At 44.8% G+C, this 17053-nt stretch overlaps 2 protein-coding genes across 2 annotated transcripts in view; both read left to right on the forward strand.

The window, feature by feature from the left end:
* The window catches only part of LOC310673405 (uncharacterized protein), a gene marked incomplete at its 5' end in the record, with an annotated part of 126288 nt that extends 122028 nt beyond the window's left edge, over window positions 1-4260 (forward strand). The window contains one exon of the mRNA XM_083431876.1: window positions 4200-4260. Coding sequence (XP_083288002.1) covers window positions 4200-4238 — 39 coding nt within the window. The 3' untranslated portion in view covers window positions 4239-4260. The remainder of the gene's footprint in view (window positions 1-4199) is intronic.
* Window positions 2679-17015, forward strand: PDIA6 (protein disulfide isomerase family A member 6). The gene is made up of 13 exons (XM_083431711.1): window positions 2679-4542; window positions 7172-7313; window positions 8767-8824; window positions 10333-10459; window positions 11096-11202; window positions 12033-12169; window positions 12792-12906; window positions 13241-13381; window positions 13628-13712; window positions 13815-13887; window positions 14431-14589; window positions 15001-15097; window positions 16515-17015. The coding sequence occupies exons 1-13, from the start codon at window positions 4509-4511 to the stop codon at window positions 16587-16589; spliced, it is 1350 nt and encodes a 449-aa protein (XP_083287837.1). The 5' UTR covers window positions 2679-4508; the 3' UTR covers window positions 16590-17015.
* Window positions 17016-17053: the final 38 nt, after the last annotated feature.

A 17053-nucleotide genomic window follows, 5' to 3' on the forward strand; every position in this document is an offset into this window, starting at 1 on the left:
AATTTGTGTCATTTGGCTTTTGTGAGTTAGCAATTAAAACGTGAAGAGCTGGCTTTTGGCAATTGGTACGGCGCTTTACAAGAGTGTCCAATGAGGACTGAAAGAGGTTCATTCCACCTCATCAAAAGGATACCAGATACCTGCTTTTAAAGAAATGCCAACATGATGAATTTTAAAAAATCTTTCAAAAAAAATGATTGTAGTAATGACAGTGATGAGAAAAACAATGATTTTTTTTAATCTGGAGAGCACAGAAGTCTCATGACTGTTAATAACTTACATTCTGCTGTAGATAAAAAATGAGATGAGCCTACAGCACTTTGTCAACAACTAGTTTTTCCCCCTGAATGCCTTTTTTGAGGAGTGGGTGGAGTAGTGAAGGAGGGGAGAAGGCTCTTGTGCTTGAGTCCTGCTTGAGGTTTTACGTTCTTACGTTCCTACAGAATTGTTCTCCGTGTAACGGTTTACTGATAGGTCCTATGACTACAGGTACTGCTCCCTCCACACACCTTTCTTCAGCTGGATTGTTGGACAACAGCGTCCATCAGCCCCAGTCGGCCTGACCAATGCTCAGGTATGGAAAGAACTGTAGTCTAGCAACATATGGATGGCCACAGGTTGCCCACACCTGCTCAACCGAATCAAGAATGAACAAGAATACAATTCTGTATTGGTGCAAATTAAATGAAACGGCTGACTCAAGGAGTTCTGAAGAAACGCTTCTATGAAAAAATAAGATCAGGGCAATCGGCACAGATCTGTCAAGATAAAATAAAGCAGTATTCAAATCTGGGAGTGTATGTAGCTGTTCGCGATCTTCAGACTAGAGACTATGTGAGCAGATTACCAACTTCCATACAGTTGCAGGTAGGAAAGCAAATTAACAGAATAATATTCTTCTCAGTGGTGTGCTACCAATAAAAAGATCATCAAGCCAGAAGGTACCTATGGAACATTATTTTCTCACAGCTGAACTTAAGATTTCAGCAGATTACCACTACCTCTTTAGAATGTATGCATCAGTATACTGCCATGACATAGAGATAATGCATCAGTGGAACTGGCTTCATTAATGTAAATTATTTACTGTTTTCTCTACTTTGTGCCTATGCTACAATTAAACTGTCATTTCACCATGTGTCCCAATGCACTGGTTACACAAGATATAATGGTTTGTCTACTCCCAGATGAATCTGAACACAGATCTTGCCAAATCACACTGTTTCAACTTCCCCAAAGAAAACTCATACAGGTTTCTTGAATAATGTGGCAGTGAACTGCATTTCTATCCTCCACCCTTAACAAGTAAGACATTGTCAACCAGGAGTTACCTTTGTCATGGTTTGTGTGCTGTTAATTGGAAACTTAATTGCATATATATATATATATATATATGGCCATGTGGAAAAGAGACTATTTTAAACCATTCCACATGCCCACTGCCACCAGTAATGGATTGTTCTTGAGCAGCACTTCCTCATTTTTTCTCCATTTCAATACAAGTATTTTCTTTTGAAGTGGGATTTGTGGGTTGCGAAGCTCATGCAGCTGTTTCTGGTGGCCACAATGTGTTAATCGCTTTGATGGCAATAGAAGGCTCATAGCTCAGTGGCAGAGCACATGCCTTGCATGCATAAGGCTGCAAGTTCAGCCCCTCCAGCTAGGGAGATGGGAGGTCTGAGAAAGTTCACGCATGACACCAAACCACAGTTTATTAAACTTAGGTTTGTTGAACTATAACATAGCATTCCACATGCCCACATGTGAACCCAGTCCAGCAGCTTAACTATGGTTTATTAAATATGGTTAATGGTCACTTGTTGACCAAGAATCACAGTTGGTTTACAAACCTTAGTTAACGTTAGCCATAGCTTAGTGTTATATTAAAACCTGAAGCTCCTCCTTAACTATGGTTAAGAAACCATCATCACTCAATATCTATAGATCCACAAGTGGAGAGCAGCAAAAAAATTTACAAACTGCTCTCAAGATTCAGCTGCTGTCACTGGTACTTTTAACTATTCTGTGATGTAATAAACCAAGTGATCGTCTGACAACTTAGGTTTAACTATGGTTAATCTTAACCCTGGTTTAGCATTATGTGCCATCCAAGCCATGGTCAGAGCAGACAAGCTTAATGGAACAATGTTTGACTTGATCGTTTCATGTGGTTCAAATGCTTTAGAATAGTATTTATGGGAACCGGGACTGCCACCTGTTGTTTATAAATTGTTAAGACTTGATCTAACCTCTCAATCACCTTCAATTCTGGCAGTTTTACAGGAGAAATGCGAAGAACCAGTTCCTACTCTTTTGGTGTTCTTTGTTTGCTGCTCCAGGGCTGCAGCTTTTGAACTGCCCACCCACCACTTGCAGTCAACCAAAGAGCAATTACCTTTTCCCTCTAGTACAGAAGCAAATCTGTTAGGGATGACGTGTCAATTCAGGCAAAATACGTACTTCTGCTGCAGAGCACACTGAATGCTGGGATGCATTTAGCTTTTGCAATTGCATACATTAAAAACAAATAATTAGGTTTATCCACCCCATGGTTTTTGTTTTGTTTTTTGTTTAGTGCTGTAACACTTTGCAACTAAAAATAAAGTAAGGCTCATTGTACATTTGCAAAATTAAAGCCCAGTTCAGTGCCATTTCAATGCTAGGCTTGGAAACCACCCATTGATTAAGTTTATCTATTGCTTTCCCATAGAAACTGTGCTCAAAGCAACATACAGAGAAAACAGAATTAAAAGAAAACTGAAAAAAAACCCTAAAATGTAAACATAAAACATGTTTAATAGATCTGAAGAAAAAACTAGGAATCCATCAAGTAAGATGCCATCAGGTAATGAATGCCTCTGTAAGAAGTATATAGGATTACGATGGAACATGGGCATAGCTGGGGGGGGCAGCTGCCCCCTGATCAAGTAAAACGATAGAAATACTTAACTAACTGACCAATCACATCGATTCTGCCCCCTAACAAAAGTTCTTTCCCCCCCAACAAAATGCTGCCCCCCCCTAACAAAAATCCTGGTTACATCCATGCGATGGAAGGCATATAAGGAAGGAATATTTGCGGAGTGCCCTAGAAAGTAAGTTCAAGACAGAAGGAGCCACCACTGAAAAGGCTTTGGTGTGTATTGCTTGAGAACTGGGCTGAGCAAACAGAACCACAAGCAGAGAGCACCACTGGAACGTCATAAGGTGTTAGAAGATAAACAGGGTGTTCGAAAAGGAACTATACACCTACCATATGTAGTACGTTTTCCAAAGGTGTAATACTTACTTTTCGAACACCCTGTACAGTACAGTGGTACCTCGGGTTACATACGCTTCAGGTTACAGACTTTGCTAACCCAGAAATAATACCTCGGGTTAAGAACTTTGCTTCAGGATGAGAACAGAAATCATGCTCCGGCGATGCGGCGGCAGCAGGAGGCCCCATTATCTAAAGTGGTACCTCAGATTAAGAATAGTTTCAGGTTAAGAACGGACCTCTGGAACAAATTAAGTACTTAACCCAAGGTACCACTGTGTATGTATTAAGGCACCTAAGGTATATAAGACCCAGGGCCATCTCACACTTTGAAAGTTCCCATGCTTCTTTGAGGCGAGGAAGCCAGTATCTGGTGCAAATGTGACAAGTACTGTGAAAATGCACCACTGCCACCCGATGCTCAAAACGTAAGGCTCCTTCCTAAGGGGAGTGTGACCTCATCTAGAAAAGGAGATTTCCACTATAATGGAAACAAAATAAAAAAAAATCCTTCCAGTAGCACCTTAGAGACCAACTAAGTTTGTTATTGGTATGAGCTTTCATGTGCATGCACACTTCTTCAGATACGTGTGCATGCACATTTCTTCAGATATGTGTGCATGAACACAAAAGCTCATACCAATAACAAACTTAGTTGGTCTCTAAGGTGCTACTGGAAGGAATTTTTTTATTTCGTTTTGACTATGGCAGACCAACACGGCTACCTACCTGTAACTACCACTATAATGGGATTTAGCCTCATGATTAAGAGATCTTACAGCTGCACTTGAAGCCGACCCCAAACAAAAACAGACCAAGGAGGCGTCCTTAACATACTGATGCCAGCAGTGATGTAGATAGGGGCTGTCGCGGGATCCAGAAACCCACAGCGTAGGGGGGAACCCCACCACCACCATTGAAAAGAACCCTGCGCTTGCAGGTGGCGACGGGCGCCTGCCTCCTTCCCTTGTCTCTATGACTTAGAGGAAGCGGATCTTCGCGCCGGCTCCTCCCCCTCGCGGCTCTTCTTTTCTTTCTTTCTGCCGAACGGAGTTAGCTCCTCCCTGCCGAACCTTCTCTCGGCGGCGTTGATCCGTCCGATTCCCATTGGCTATGCAAAAGAGGGAACGTCGGGAGCGCCAATGAGCGGCGGCCACGGCTGGAATCGGCGAAGCTTTGGGTGCCCTTAACCGGAGGGGAAGTCGCAGGAGCGTGGAGAGGGAGCGCAGGAGCTTGTTAAGAGTGCAACATGGGCGCGTTCGGCGTGAGGCGCTTTCTGCTTGGTAAGGGGCGCGCGTGGGTGGTGGGGGAGGAGGAGAGGAAAGAGGTGCCGGGGCTTTAATTAATAGCAAGGTCGGGGAGGGTGGGGGTCGTTGCAAGCTTATTAATAGGATATGGGGGAAGCCCAGGCCTGTTGGGCGGCTGTGGTTTGGGGTGGGTGGAAGAAGCCGGCTCTATTGTCCAGGCTGAAAACGGATCGTGGTTTCTATACCCTGCCCAGAATCAATATTTTAGATCATGGGAGTGATCAATATTTTGGATCATAGGAGTGATCAATATTTTGGATCATGGGAGTGATAAATATTTTAGATCATGGGAGTGATCAATATTTTGGATCATGGGAGTGGGTGCGCCAAATTGCTTTCTTTTGAACTACGTTTTGAAACAAAGCTCAAGTATCCTTTTAGAAGAAGAGAGACGTTGCATCTTTCTCAATTTTTGCTCCTGGTTGGGGGTTTCCTTAGAGCAGCAACCTAGGAAGCAGCCTAATACAGAGTCAAACCAATGGTCCATCTAGTGCAGGCATCCCCAAACTCAGCCCTCCAGGTGTTTTGGGACTACAATTCCCATCACTACTGGTCCTGTTAGCTAGGGATGATGGGAGTTGTAGTCCCAAAACACCTGGAGGGCTGAGTTTGGGGATGCCTGATCTAGGGCTTTGCTGCGAAAGATTACGAGTGTACTGAATTATATGCAATTTTTTTTGTCCCACCCTTCCTCCCAGGAGCTCTCAGGGTTGCGTACATGATTTCTCCCCATACCTGTTCATTCTTGCAGCGACCCTGTGAGGTAGCTTTGGCTGATGGGTGGTCTAGAGCAAGCTTCATGGCTGAACAGGGTTTTCAACGTGGGCCTCCCTAGGCCACGGTCAGTACTCCAGCCCAGCCTTTCTCAACCTTGGATCCCCAGATGTTGGACTACAACTCCCATCATCACTAGCTAGTGGGTGGGGGTGGGGAATGAACGAATTCCTATGCCCCACAAATAACCCAGACATGCATTTTAAATAAAAGGACACATTCTACTCATGTAAAAACACGTTGATTCCCGGACCATCCGTGGGCCGGATTGAGAAGGCGATTGGGCCACATCTGGTCCCCTGGGCGTTAGGTTGCCTACCCCTGCTCTTGAGTATACATTTGTAGTTAGCACAGCGCAAGTAGTCTCCCTACTCCTAAGCAAATGTAAAAGTTATGAGGTGGAAGGTGTGTCATCTCAAGTCATCAGCCTATCCAGTGTGGTGATCCCTCTTAGGTATGCCAAGCTAGGCAAATACTCCTAACATGCAATGCATAGAGCAGACATTCCAATTTTCTGTGATGAGATCTTGTTAAAAGGGGGGATGAGGTGGAAATGGCTTTATGCTACCTGCTTTTGCAAAGGCATCTCCTTTCACATGTTAAAACAGACCCTTTGCTAGTTAAGAATAGAGAGAACAAGGATGGTCAGTCTGCTTTGCTGTGGATAACAGCTACATGTTTAAACACACCCACACCCCACTCTTTTCTTCTGGACTCAGGTTTTGGAAGAGATTAATGCTAGCAGGCAAAGTTCTTTTAGGTCTTCATAAAATGACCTGTTGGTTGGTATATGTTGGAATGATTCGTCCATGTAGCTCACTTGTGAAACCCATTAACTGTTTTATCCTGAAATCGTGCTCATGGGGCCAACTACAACTGCTGATGAGCAGGATTATTGGGCTGCAAACAATTACCCTGGGCTCTACTAATACGTACGTACTAAAGACCGGATTTTTTCAAATGGGATGTGGTGCTGAACATAGAATTGTAGGGTTGGAAGGGACCCCCAAGGGATAATACCTTGCTGTGCAGGAATCTCAACACATGGTTCCCCATCCAATTTGAAACCATACCAGACCCTGCTTAGCTTTGCAAAAGGGCTAGCAGTTTTATTGCTTAAGTCAGAGGTACTTTTATTGCTGTCCTTTTTTTAAAAAAAAAGGCAGGAAGGCATGTTAGGTGTGTTATTCTAGTAATGAACTACAGTTTTTGAATTAACAGCCGTATTTATTGGAATAAAGCCACTGCAAATGGATACTGGTGAAATGATATGTGGTGTGATAAATTGTGCTGGTTGGTGCAGTCAACACTGGAAGCAGAAGAGCTTAGTGCCTTGAGTTCCAAGAAGCTTGAGATACAACACACATCTGTGCATGTCTGTTGTGTCTTAAGAGGATTGCAGCCTGAGCTGGAGTGAATCCAGTCTTTACAGAACCCTGACTTGGACTCCATGAAAGAATAAGCCATCAGGAGAATTATCTCTGTACAGCACCAACTATAGAATGATGTGTTGTCAGGCCGCGTACAAGACCTGCTAACCTGTAAAAGGGCACACAGTGTACATGACACAAAGTAGTTGGAAGCCCCCCTTGTGCTTTGAGCTCTGGTGACTGTGGTTGTGTGAAGAGAGAGGCAGCACCAAATTAATGGCAAAGGGTGTGTGTCACTTAGCCTAATAACAATTCTTCTCCTGTTGGGATTGGTGGTGCTCTCTGGCGTCAATTTTCCCCCTTGCTTTAACACACATGAGTTCTCTTTGCCATAAAAGCAGCAACGGTGATGCTTGTCTCTCTGAAAGGATATTGACTTTTGTTCAAATTTTGCATTTTAGGAATGGTAAGCTGCTCGTTCTTCCTTGCTGTCAACGGCTTATATTCTCCCAGCGACGATGTTATAGAGCTGACACCTACAAACTTCCACAAAGAGGTCATCCACAGCGACAGTTTGTGGCTCGTAGAGTTCTATGCACCATGGTGAGTAACGATTGAGCCACATCTTCTGGCGAATAATTACTGTTGGGGTGTGTTCTGTCTGCACCAACATTCACCAGCTTGGTGCTCTTGAAATGTTTTGGACCACAACTCCCATCAGCCTCAGACAGCCGATGGGAGTTGTAGTCCAAAGGGCATCACGCTCTTATGTGTGAGTGAGGAGCAGGGCTGCAACTTTCAGTCTTCATTTTCTTGCTGCCCATGTTCCCTCAGTGGCCAGTTGCACACCAATAAAAGGTGAGAGCTGGTGTATGGGGACCTTGTCTGTTCTTAGTTGCATACAGCCAGTGCATCATATTTGCAGGGTGTGGCCAGTGGTGGTATCATTTTTCCTCCACAAATGTTGAGCATATGTATAGGTCAACAGTTGGTTTCCCCTCCTCCGAGAATGACAGCTATAATCACCCTTAGCCACTCCTCTGGAGGCTGCATATTCGCAATGGGTGGGGCACCCCATGAATACATGACATCACCCACACATAAAGCACAGAGCACCCCCTTCCTCAGCTGATCCCTGCATTGCCTCTTCCTCACTCACCTGATGAGCCAGGAGGGTTTGATCTGCATTCTCCATCATGGCAGGGAGGGTTCTGGTCATTCTAGACCAGGCACGTCCAACTCCCAAGAGACTGCGATCTACTCCCAGTATAAAATAATTGGCAGTGATCTACCCATTGTCTTTGGAGGGAGGAGAGTGCATTTGTTAGGCAGGGGCGTTGGCCAGAGTTGTTGAGCTTTGGGGGGGGGCAAGGGGGGGGCTGACCTGAGATGTTGAGCATTTTATGTTTCCGCATTCCACAAGGTTCTCTGTGTGAAAGAAGCAAGCAGAAGGTTACTGGTGTTTGGGTTATTCCTTCTGAGAAGCTGAGTACAGCTGGTTTAAACTGGTTCTGTTGTCTCTTTCTGTCAAGGTCATGCTGACTATAATAGTGAGGCCAGACGGAGACTGGGTTTCATTCTCTCTCTTTCTATCTCTGTTTCTGTAGCCATCAAGCCTCATCATTCTTACCCCTCCTTTACCATCTGGCTTGGCATCCCCTTCAACTGGCTGCTTTTCATAGAGCTGGCCCTGCTGCCATCTCTACTCTCAACCTTTGCAACACACCTGATTTATAAGGTGGTTGTAAATGGCACCATCCCAGCTGCCTCTGCTGTTTTGTTTGCTCCCCCCCCCCTTTATCAACACAAAAGACAGACACAAAAACCAGCCTGCCACATCAGCTCCTGCTGCACCCACACTCTGTGTCTCCACTTGCCACGGACGCACTGATACCAAACTATAAAACAAATGGAAACCCGTGGTGTTGCTTGAAATTCAATGAATGTTCTTTGTGTTCCCTGTTCCTGCAAAATATTCTAAGTGGCTGGATTCCTGTGCACCTTGGATTCAAAGAGTTCTTAAATCTGTGTGTGTGTTTTCTTCTTCCCCTTTAAGGTGTGGCCACTGCCAAAGACTGACACCTGAATGGAAGAAAGCTGCAACAGCACTGAAAGTGAGTAACCGCAACATGACATTTCTAGTGCAGCCTTCTGTAACCTGGTGGCATTGTCCCTGATTCCATTGGCCATGCTAGCATGGGATGATGTGGGTTGTAGTCCAAGGCATTTGGAGATTGGGAGAGGCCAGTCTGTGTTGACTGGCAGCTACTCTCCAGGGTTTTGGACAGGAGTGTTTGCAGCCCTGCCGGGGCATGGACCTGGCAAAGCACGTGCCCTACGGCACTGCTGTGGCCTTTTTCTCTCTTGGTGTCTGGAAGGTGGCTGCCTTTTGTAACACGCGTTTCTTATTTGCTTTGAACAGGCATATTGTTTTGCAATCTTCATTTTAAACACTCGGGAGCCTTAACCTGACAGTTTTGCGATTGCAAAAGTGGCGTGTGCGATGTCCCGTTTCATACAGAAGAGCTCCCTGGTTTGTAAGGGAGCATTCAAACCACAGTTTCCCGAGTCAGATGCAGCTCAGCAAAACTAGGAAGTCCCCTTTGCTGCTGGGTGTGCAAGGAGAAGCGAAGGGAGTGCTTTAGCTTGGTGCTTGTTCTTGCTACAATAAACCATAATTCCTTAGATTTGTTACATTGTCTGAAGTGGGCCACCCCCAAGACTATATGCTACTAAGCAGTGCAGTCATACCTCGGGTTACAAATGCTTCAGGTTGCTTTTTTTCAGGTTGCAGACCACCAAAACCCAGAAGTACCAGAATGGGTTACTTCCGGGTTTCGGCGGTCGTGCATGCACAGATGCGCTAAATCGCGCTTTGCACATGCACAGAAGCGCTGAATCGCAACCCGTGCGTGTGCAGATGTGGGTTGCGAATGTGCATCCTGCATGGATCACGTTCGCAAGCCGAGTGTCCATTGTACTTTTATTTCATCTTAAATTCTTCTTACCTTAACGGCATCATTGCAGCAATACCTATATTATTGTAGATGAAGCTTCCTCAGACTCTGCCCGCCAGATTTTTTTTTTTTTTGCCTACAACTCCCATGATCCCTAGCTAAAAGGACTAGTGGTCAGGGATGATGGGAATTGTAGTCTCAAAATATCTGGAGGTCCAAGTTTGAGGAAGCCTGTTCTAGATCTTCTCCATCATGTTATCCTGTGATCAGGATGGTTAACACTTACTAAAATTTGACCCTGTGTTTCAGAATACAAATCCTTTCAAGACTGTCCCCATCAATGCATCATTCCTCTGATTACATTTAAATGGAGAATCAGTTTCATACAGCTTTATTTCTCATTTTTGGAACTCGGAAAAAGTTACTCTCTTAGGAACTAGAAATAGCCCTTAATCGAAATCAGCTTTATTAATGTTCAAGGCAAGCACATGCTCTGTGTTCATGAGCAGATTCCTTGACTTACCACATTCACCTGGGCAAAATTTAATGTGTGACATCCTACATAGAACCCTATCAACCCCTCTCAACCCCATTTTAAAGGTGGTGCTTAGTTTTCATTCTCAAATGGATCAATCCTACCTCATCTGAAAGTCTCTTTCTTGCAGGGTATTGTGAAAGTTGGGGCGGTGGATGCAGATAAACATAATTCCCTAGGTGGTCAGTATGGTGTCAGAGGATTCCCCACTATCAAGATATTTGGTGCCAACAAGAACAAACCGGAAGATTACCAAGGTACTTCTGTAAAAGTGGTGGTTTTTACTAGGATTGTTGAGTCTTATACACTTAACTCGGTGTTTCCCAAACTTGGGTCTCCAGCTGTTTTTGGACTACAACTCCCATCACCCCAGTTAGCAGGGCCAGTGGTCAGGGATGATGGGAATTGTAGTTCAAAAAAACCAAACCCAAGTTTGGGAAACACTGATTCACTGATGAGCATATTAAATGAAACTTCTTACAGCCCCGTCTTGTTTCCTAACTAATCAGGCCATGTATTGTAAAGGTAATCATCACACCTTCTCATTTTCTTATACTAAAATCGCCAGAAGTGGGCGTGGTAGTTAGGGAGTCACAGCTGAAAGAGGAAGGGGTAGCTGTTCCCTCCCCAACTGTGTTCTTTTGACCCTCCTTTATTGTAACTGGGCTTGAGAGAAGGCTGTTTTCAAGCCTACTTGCAAGGAGGCAGGATGTTCCACTGCATCTCATCTGTGACTCATTCCTTCTGGCATCTGTGCTTTCTCCCAGCGCAGCACTGCAGCTATCAGAGGAGCCTGCCTGTTGGAAGGCTCCATCGCATCACAAGGCAATGCTGACAGAATCTGACATGGAGCCAGTCTAAACATTCCTGCTGTCTTTCCCTTACGTTCTTAGGGGCCAGGACAAGCGACGCGATCGTTGATGCTGCTTTAAGCGCCGTCCGGTCAATGGTGAAAGATCGTCTTAGTGGCAGAGGAGGTGGCCAAAGCTACGGAAAACAGGTACGTCCAGGCAGAAAGAAGCAACAGATTGTTTCCTTTCGTGAATGTGTTTTCTAAGCACATCCCTCAAGCTATAATTGGAGAGCAGTTTGGTGAGGATTGGTCTGCATTAAAAAAAAAATGCATAGTGTATAAGGATTTTAATTACAGGTTTAAAAAGAATTTAAAAAAAAAAAGTCTGGGAAGGTAAGCTGTTGTAAAGTGCAAAGCAGTGCAGTGTGTTTGCCCATTTAAAACTAGAACATAATCACATGTGGCAAACTTAATGCACGTTGAGTAACTAGCAGGATTGGTCTTTGCCTGTGAAGTATTTGTGGCATATTGTATAAGTATCAAAATACAGTTTGGTGCCAACTAATGGGGAATATGAGCGGGGATGGCAGGGCAGTACTAAGAGCCAATGAGAGAGTTTAAGTGGAGGGAGGAAAGGGAGGCAAAAGTTCTCTTTCTGAGGAGGAAAGAGGACACACACACAAAATACCACCATAGTGCGATCGACCGAAATCCATCTCGCAATCGACGCGTTGGACGTGTCTGCCATAGAGGATAGACCAAGAATAGCGAACATGGCGCCTGCCACATGATGTTAAGATTACAGCTCCCATCAGCCCCTGCCAGCATGACCAGTGGCGGAGGATGATGGGAGCTGTAGTTCAGCAACACTTGGAAGGCCCCACATTGGCTACCCTGGCATAGACACATGCAGAGAGCGCTCCACAGACTTGTAGCTTGCAGTTGCAACTCCCATGTTCCCATGTGGAGTGACTACTGCTAGACTGCGGCAAAGGCGTTCAAACTAAATTTGAGGCCTTTTGTGTTTTGAACTACAGAGCAGCCGGGAAAGCGGTGGCTCGGGCAAAAAGGATGTGATTGACCTGACGGACGACACCTTCGATAAGAACGTCTTGAACAGCGAAGATGTCTGGCTGGTGGAGTTCTATGCTCCTTGGTGCGGGCATTGCAAAAAGTAAGTGGATTGAAGGCACCGTTTACTTGCTACAGGTGCAAAGTACGAGTCAAAATTTCTCGGCAGGTGTCTGAAATGTTTATTCAGTACTCCGATGCAAGGACAATCCTATGTATCACATCTGCTCAGAAGTGAACCCCACTGCAGTGGAACTGAACGCATGGACAATGTAAAGGATTGCAGCCTAAATTGCTCTTCAGCTTGTTGACAGCTGAAAATGATGAACATCTTCTGCTTCCCTTATGCTGGGGTTTTCTCTCTTGATTTCAGTGCGGTCCCCTTGGTGCCAGTTACCCTCATGTTCCCCACAAACAAATCTGGAAAGCTCATAGCTTACAGAGCAGGGGTGGGAAACCTGTGGCCCTTAGACATTTATGAACTACAACTCTTCCTCATTCCTGACCATTGGCCGTGCCGGCTGGGACTCGTGGTAGAGGTGGAGTCTGACAACCTCCTGAGGGGACCTCCCTTGCTTTTACCCCTGGTTTAGTCTCACTCTTATTTCAGTTGTGACAAAAGGTGCTTTAAAATATATTTTGGATGCTGCTGCTAATTAGTAGTGATCTTTAAAATAAAATAAAAAAGGAACAAACACGCAAAAACCCCACCTTTCTTCCCACAGTTTAGAGCCAGAATGGGCAGCAGCTGCAACAGAAGTGAAGGAGCAGACAAAGGGGAAAGTGAAATTGGCTGCTGTAGATGCTACAGTGAACCAGATGTTAGCAAGCCGATATGGGGTGAGTTGAGCAGAGCAGTGTTCTTTTCCTCAAAATACGTGAAAGTTTTCTTGATTAGGGTTTTGCAGGGGAGTTTAAAAGATACTTTATTGATAAGCACTTTGATTCAGCGAGTTAATGTACTGCGTTTTAAAGCAAGCAGTGAGAGCACAGCCAGTTTTTTACATCCCATGCCAGGAATTAGTATTATTTTTTAAATGCAGGTATATGTGCTCGGACGTCGCTCCTGCTATGCAGGAAAGCAGCTATACGTAGAAAGTGTGTAGCCTCCCAGTGGCTATCGCTGCTTTGTCAGGTTTGTGGCTCTGATTTGTTACTGTTTGAAACCTCCCAGATCCGTGGGTTCCCGACAATAAAGGTCTTCCAGAAAGGAGAAGAGCCCGTCGATTACGAAGGTGGAAGGACAAAATCGGATATTGTTGCTCGCGCTCTAGACCTGTTCTCAGATAATGCTCCACCGCCTGAACTCCTGGAGGTATTCTTGTCCTGATAATCTGATGAAATGAAGCAAACGGGCCGTGTAGGAAGAGATCTCATCTGCACAGCCAACTCATTGTAGAATGGGATGGGATAAGGGAGCATGTTTTGGGGAGAGTGATGGAGCTAGATAAAGAAGTGTGCTTGGCCAGATTAGGCCTGTGATACAGGTTTCCCCACGCCTGCTTTAACCATTAGTAATTTCATGGGTGATGAGGCATGTGTGTGTTTCTCTCCCTCTCAGATCATCAATGAAGATGTTCTGAAACAAACTTGCGATGCTCACCAGCTGTGCATCATTTCCGTCTTGCCCCATATTCTTGACACAGGTAAATAAAAGCGGGAAGAAGCTTGTTGTCCCCCCCCCCCCCAAATCGTGTTTGTAATAAGTGCCTCAAACACTTTTGCCCTTCCCCGTCTTGTCATAACAGGAGCCGCAGGTAGAAATTCCTACCTGGAAGTCATGCTGAAATTGGCAGATAAATACAAAAAGAAGATGTGGGGGTAAGTCACATCAAAACGCATAGAAGGGAAAAGAATGCTGCCAGACCCGTTACTTTTTTAATGGACGGGTCATTTGTATTCTGCAAAAGAACGTGCCCCATTCAGACATGCAAAGGCAGCTATTACTATGAATGTAACACGTGGGAAAGGCAATAACTCAGTGATAGTGTATTTGCCTTGCATATGGAAGGTCCTAGTTCAATCCCTGGCATCTCCAGTTAGAGCCAGGAAAGTTCCCTGCCTGAAACCCAGCAGAACCTGCTGCTAGTCAGTACACTGCAAGATAGAGCAATGCTCTGACTCGGGATAAGGCAGCGTCCTATGTTCAGGGGGTCAGGGATTAGGATTGGATGGTATGCCTGCACACTCCAGCCAGCTTTCTCTCTCTCCCTCCCTCACCCTTGTCCTGCTTTGGTGTTCCATTTCACGAGCATTAACCAAGGTGTCGAAGCAAAGGAAGGAAAAACTAGTTTTTTTAAGGCATACAGATGTGAACTGACCTTCACATACAATGGCGGTGATGTGGGGTTTTTTGCCCCCCAGGTGGTTGTGGACGGAAGCTGGAGCTCAGTCAGATCTTGAAAACTCGTTTGGAATTGGAGGGTTTGGCTACCCAGCCATGGCAGCCGTGAACGCTCGGAAGATGAAATTTGCACTGCTGAAAGGATCTTTCAGCGAACAAGGAATTAACGAGTTCCTAAGGTACGGAAATCTCTGCGTACGTTTTGCTCCATTTGATGGTATCCAAACAGCAAGAACTATATGCCTTTCCCCCTCGAGTTTTGGACACAAGTTGTTGTTTTGCATTGGTAGAAGAATGCTACTGGACTTGGAAAATCATTCTTAGGGTTGCTTTTATTTTCCCATTATATCGGAGCTAATTTTTACTTCAACCCTTTAAAGGTTACGTGTGCTTGGTTTTGCATAAACCACCTGAGCATGTTAGGTAACCATTTTTTAGATGCAGCAAATGAAATGAGGAGACCATATATTGCCCACTGGATGGTGGAAAACAATTATGCCATCTCAAACTTGGTAATGGTTTGGTATTTTTTCACCCACTCAAAAAAACCAAAAGCAAATTCTAAACATGACGGAACCTTCTCCTTTTAGGGAACTCTCCGTTGGTCGAGGGTCCACAGCACCTGTAGGCGGAGGGGCTTTTCCAAAAGTTAACACAGTAGAGCCATGGGACGGCAAAGATGGCGAGGTAAGAAGTGCCTTCTTGAACTCTGCGCATCAGAGCATTTTGTTTTAGTGCTTGTTTGGGGATAAACTGTACTCTTTTGGAATCCACTCCATAGCTTGTGGTTTTGGATGGGGCGTTCTGGGGTGTCTTCCCCCAGGCTGCCCGTTACCAGATCAGATTTAATAGCATTGTAAATATCTGTTCTGTCTTCACGTAGACTATGGATAGCCAACCTGGTGCCCCCCTTTTGTTGCCGGACTACAACTCGAGCCATCTGTCACCATTGACCATGCAGTCTGCAGCTGATGGGAGTTGTTGTCCACAACATCTGAAGGAGTACTACATTGTCATAGACTTTGCTAAAATCCCAATTCTCATTATTCATCTATAGCAGGCACATCCAACTTCCAAGAGACTGCAGTCTACTCCCAGTATAAAAAAACTGGCTGTGATCTACTCATTGTCATTGCCCTTTTTAGGGGAAGGATGCCCCAGAGTTGTTGAGCTTTTTTTTTGAGGATCAGTGAGGACCACACAAGCGATCACTTTACTTAAAACCACGATCGACCTGTTGGACATGCCGGATCTATAGTATTGCCACGTCTCCTGTTTAGCTCATCAGAAAACCTCTTTCCCCCCCCCCCCCACTTGAAGCCAGTCTCTCATATTTCTTTGATTGCAGTTCTATTTTAAAGCTTTCCGCCCGTCTTTTGGTCTTACATTCCAATCATATACTGCTATAGATGGTTTTGGCAACTTCCCTGCTTCCTTTTGTGTGATGCTCTACTAGCAAAACTCTTGCAACAAACCACTGTACTCTCTCAATAGAGTACTCTCTCAATATATATCTGCTACCTTCAGTTTATAAATGTCTCTGGTTAGCGTTTTCTACTTGCTGATGGCATTGAGAGTGAAGCAAGTTCACAGGAAGACTGAACCACCTTCCAATATCAAAGTTTTAATGAGCTGCATACATCTTTGTGTATGAGTGAGAGCTGTCTGTTCAAGGGCTGCCAACGTGGTGCAGTTCAGCTGTTTAGGACTACAGCTCCCATCAGCCTCAGGCAGTATAGCCAATGGCAAGTGGATGGTTGGAGTTGTAGCCCACAATGCCATAAAGGCACCACTTTGGCTCTTCTTGCTCTAGTTAAATTGCATAAGTATATCCTCTAATTCGAGGACACATTTAAAAAGGGTGTTGGTCGAGGTGCACAAACTGAAAGGTAGCTAAGCCTTTATTTTAAAGCAAAGAAGTCTCCTGCAACAATGGCTGGCATAGATAAGAGTCTTATTTGTGTGTTGGCCATGTGCCTGTGAGCTTCCTGTCATGGTTCGAGCACACAGTTTCTGAATTTGTTCAAAGAAGCACATGGTGACACCAGCTGATGCATCTGAATACCTGTAAACTTGATTCACACTCTGCTTGGTTGCCTTATAGCTGCCAGTCGAAGAGGATATCGATCTCAGTGATGTAGATCTCGACGACTGGGATATCCAGAAGGACGAATTGTGAGAGCAGGAAGACGCTTTGTTTCTTGAGAGACTTTGAGCAGTAGTTTGACGGAACATCTCTTTGCATCCCACGGATACTCCAGTGGCCTTTTTGCCGAGAGAACCCCCCTCGGCCAGCTACCGTAAGCACTGTTGCAAGTGAACTGTGTGCCTCTCAAGAAAGCCCATCTTTAAAATTCTGTGAATTTTTTTTTGTATTGAGTAAAATTGATTGTATCCTGTGCAACAGATATTTGCGGGGGGGCGACGCTGATCTTTCATTGAAATACTCCTGTTTTAGCTTTTCTCCAGCTGGTATGTGGTTGACCGTGACCCAAGACTTTGTTTAACTAGTTTTAAAACGTGATCTAATTCTCTCCCCCTCCCCCTCAAAAATCTAGGTTATGCCAGCCTTCGTTTCAATGAAAGAATAAAACAAAATATTTTTGACACACAGTGTCAGTGTTGTACATTGTATGCAGCACT

The sequence above is a fragment of the Podarcis tiliguerta genome, assembly GCF_965153285.1.
Source record: "Podarcis tiliguerta genome assembly, chromosome: 3".
Taxonomy (NCBI): Eukaryota; Metazoa; Chordata; class Lepidosauria; order Squamata; family Lacertidae; genus Podarcis; species Podarcis tiliguerta.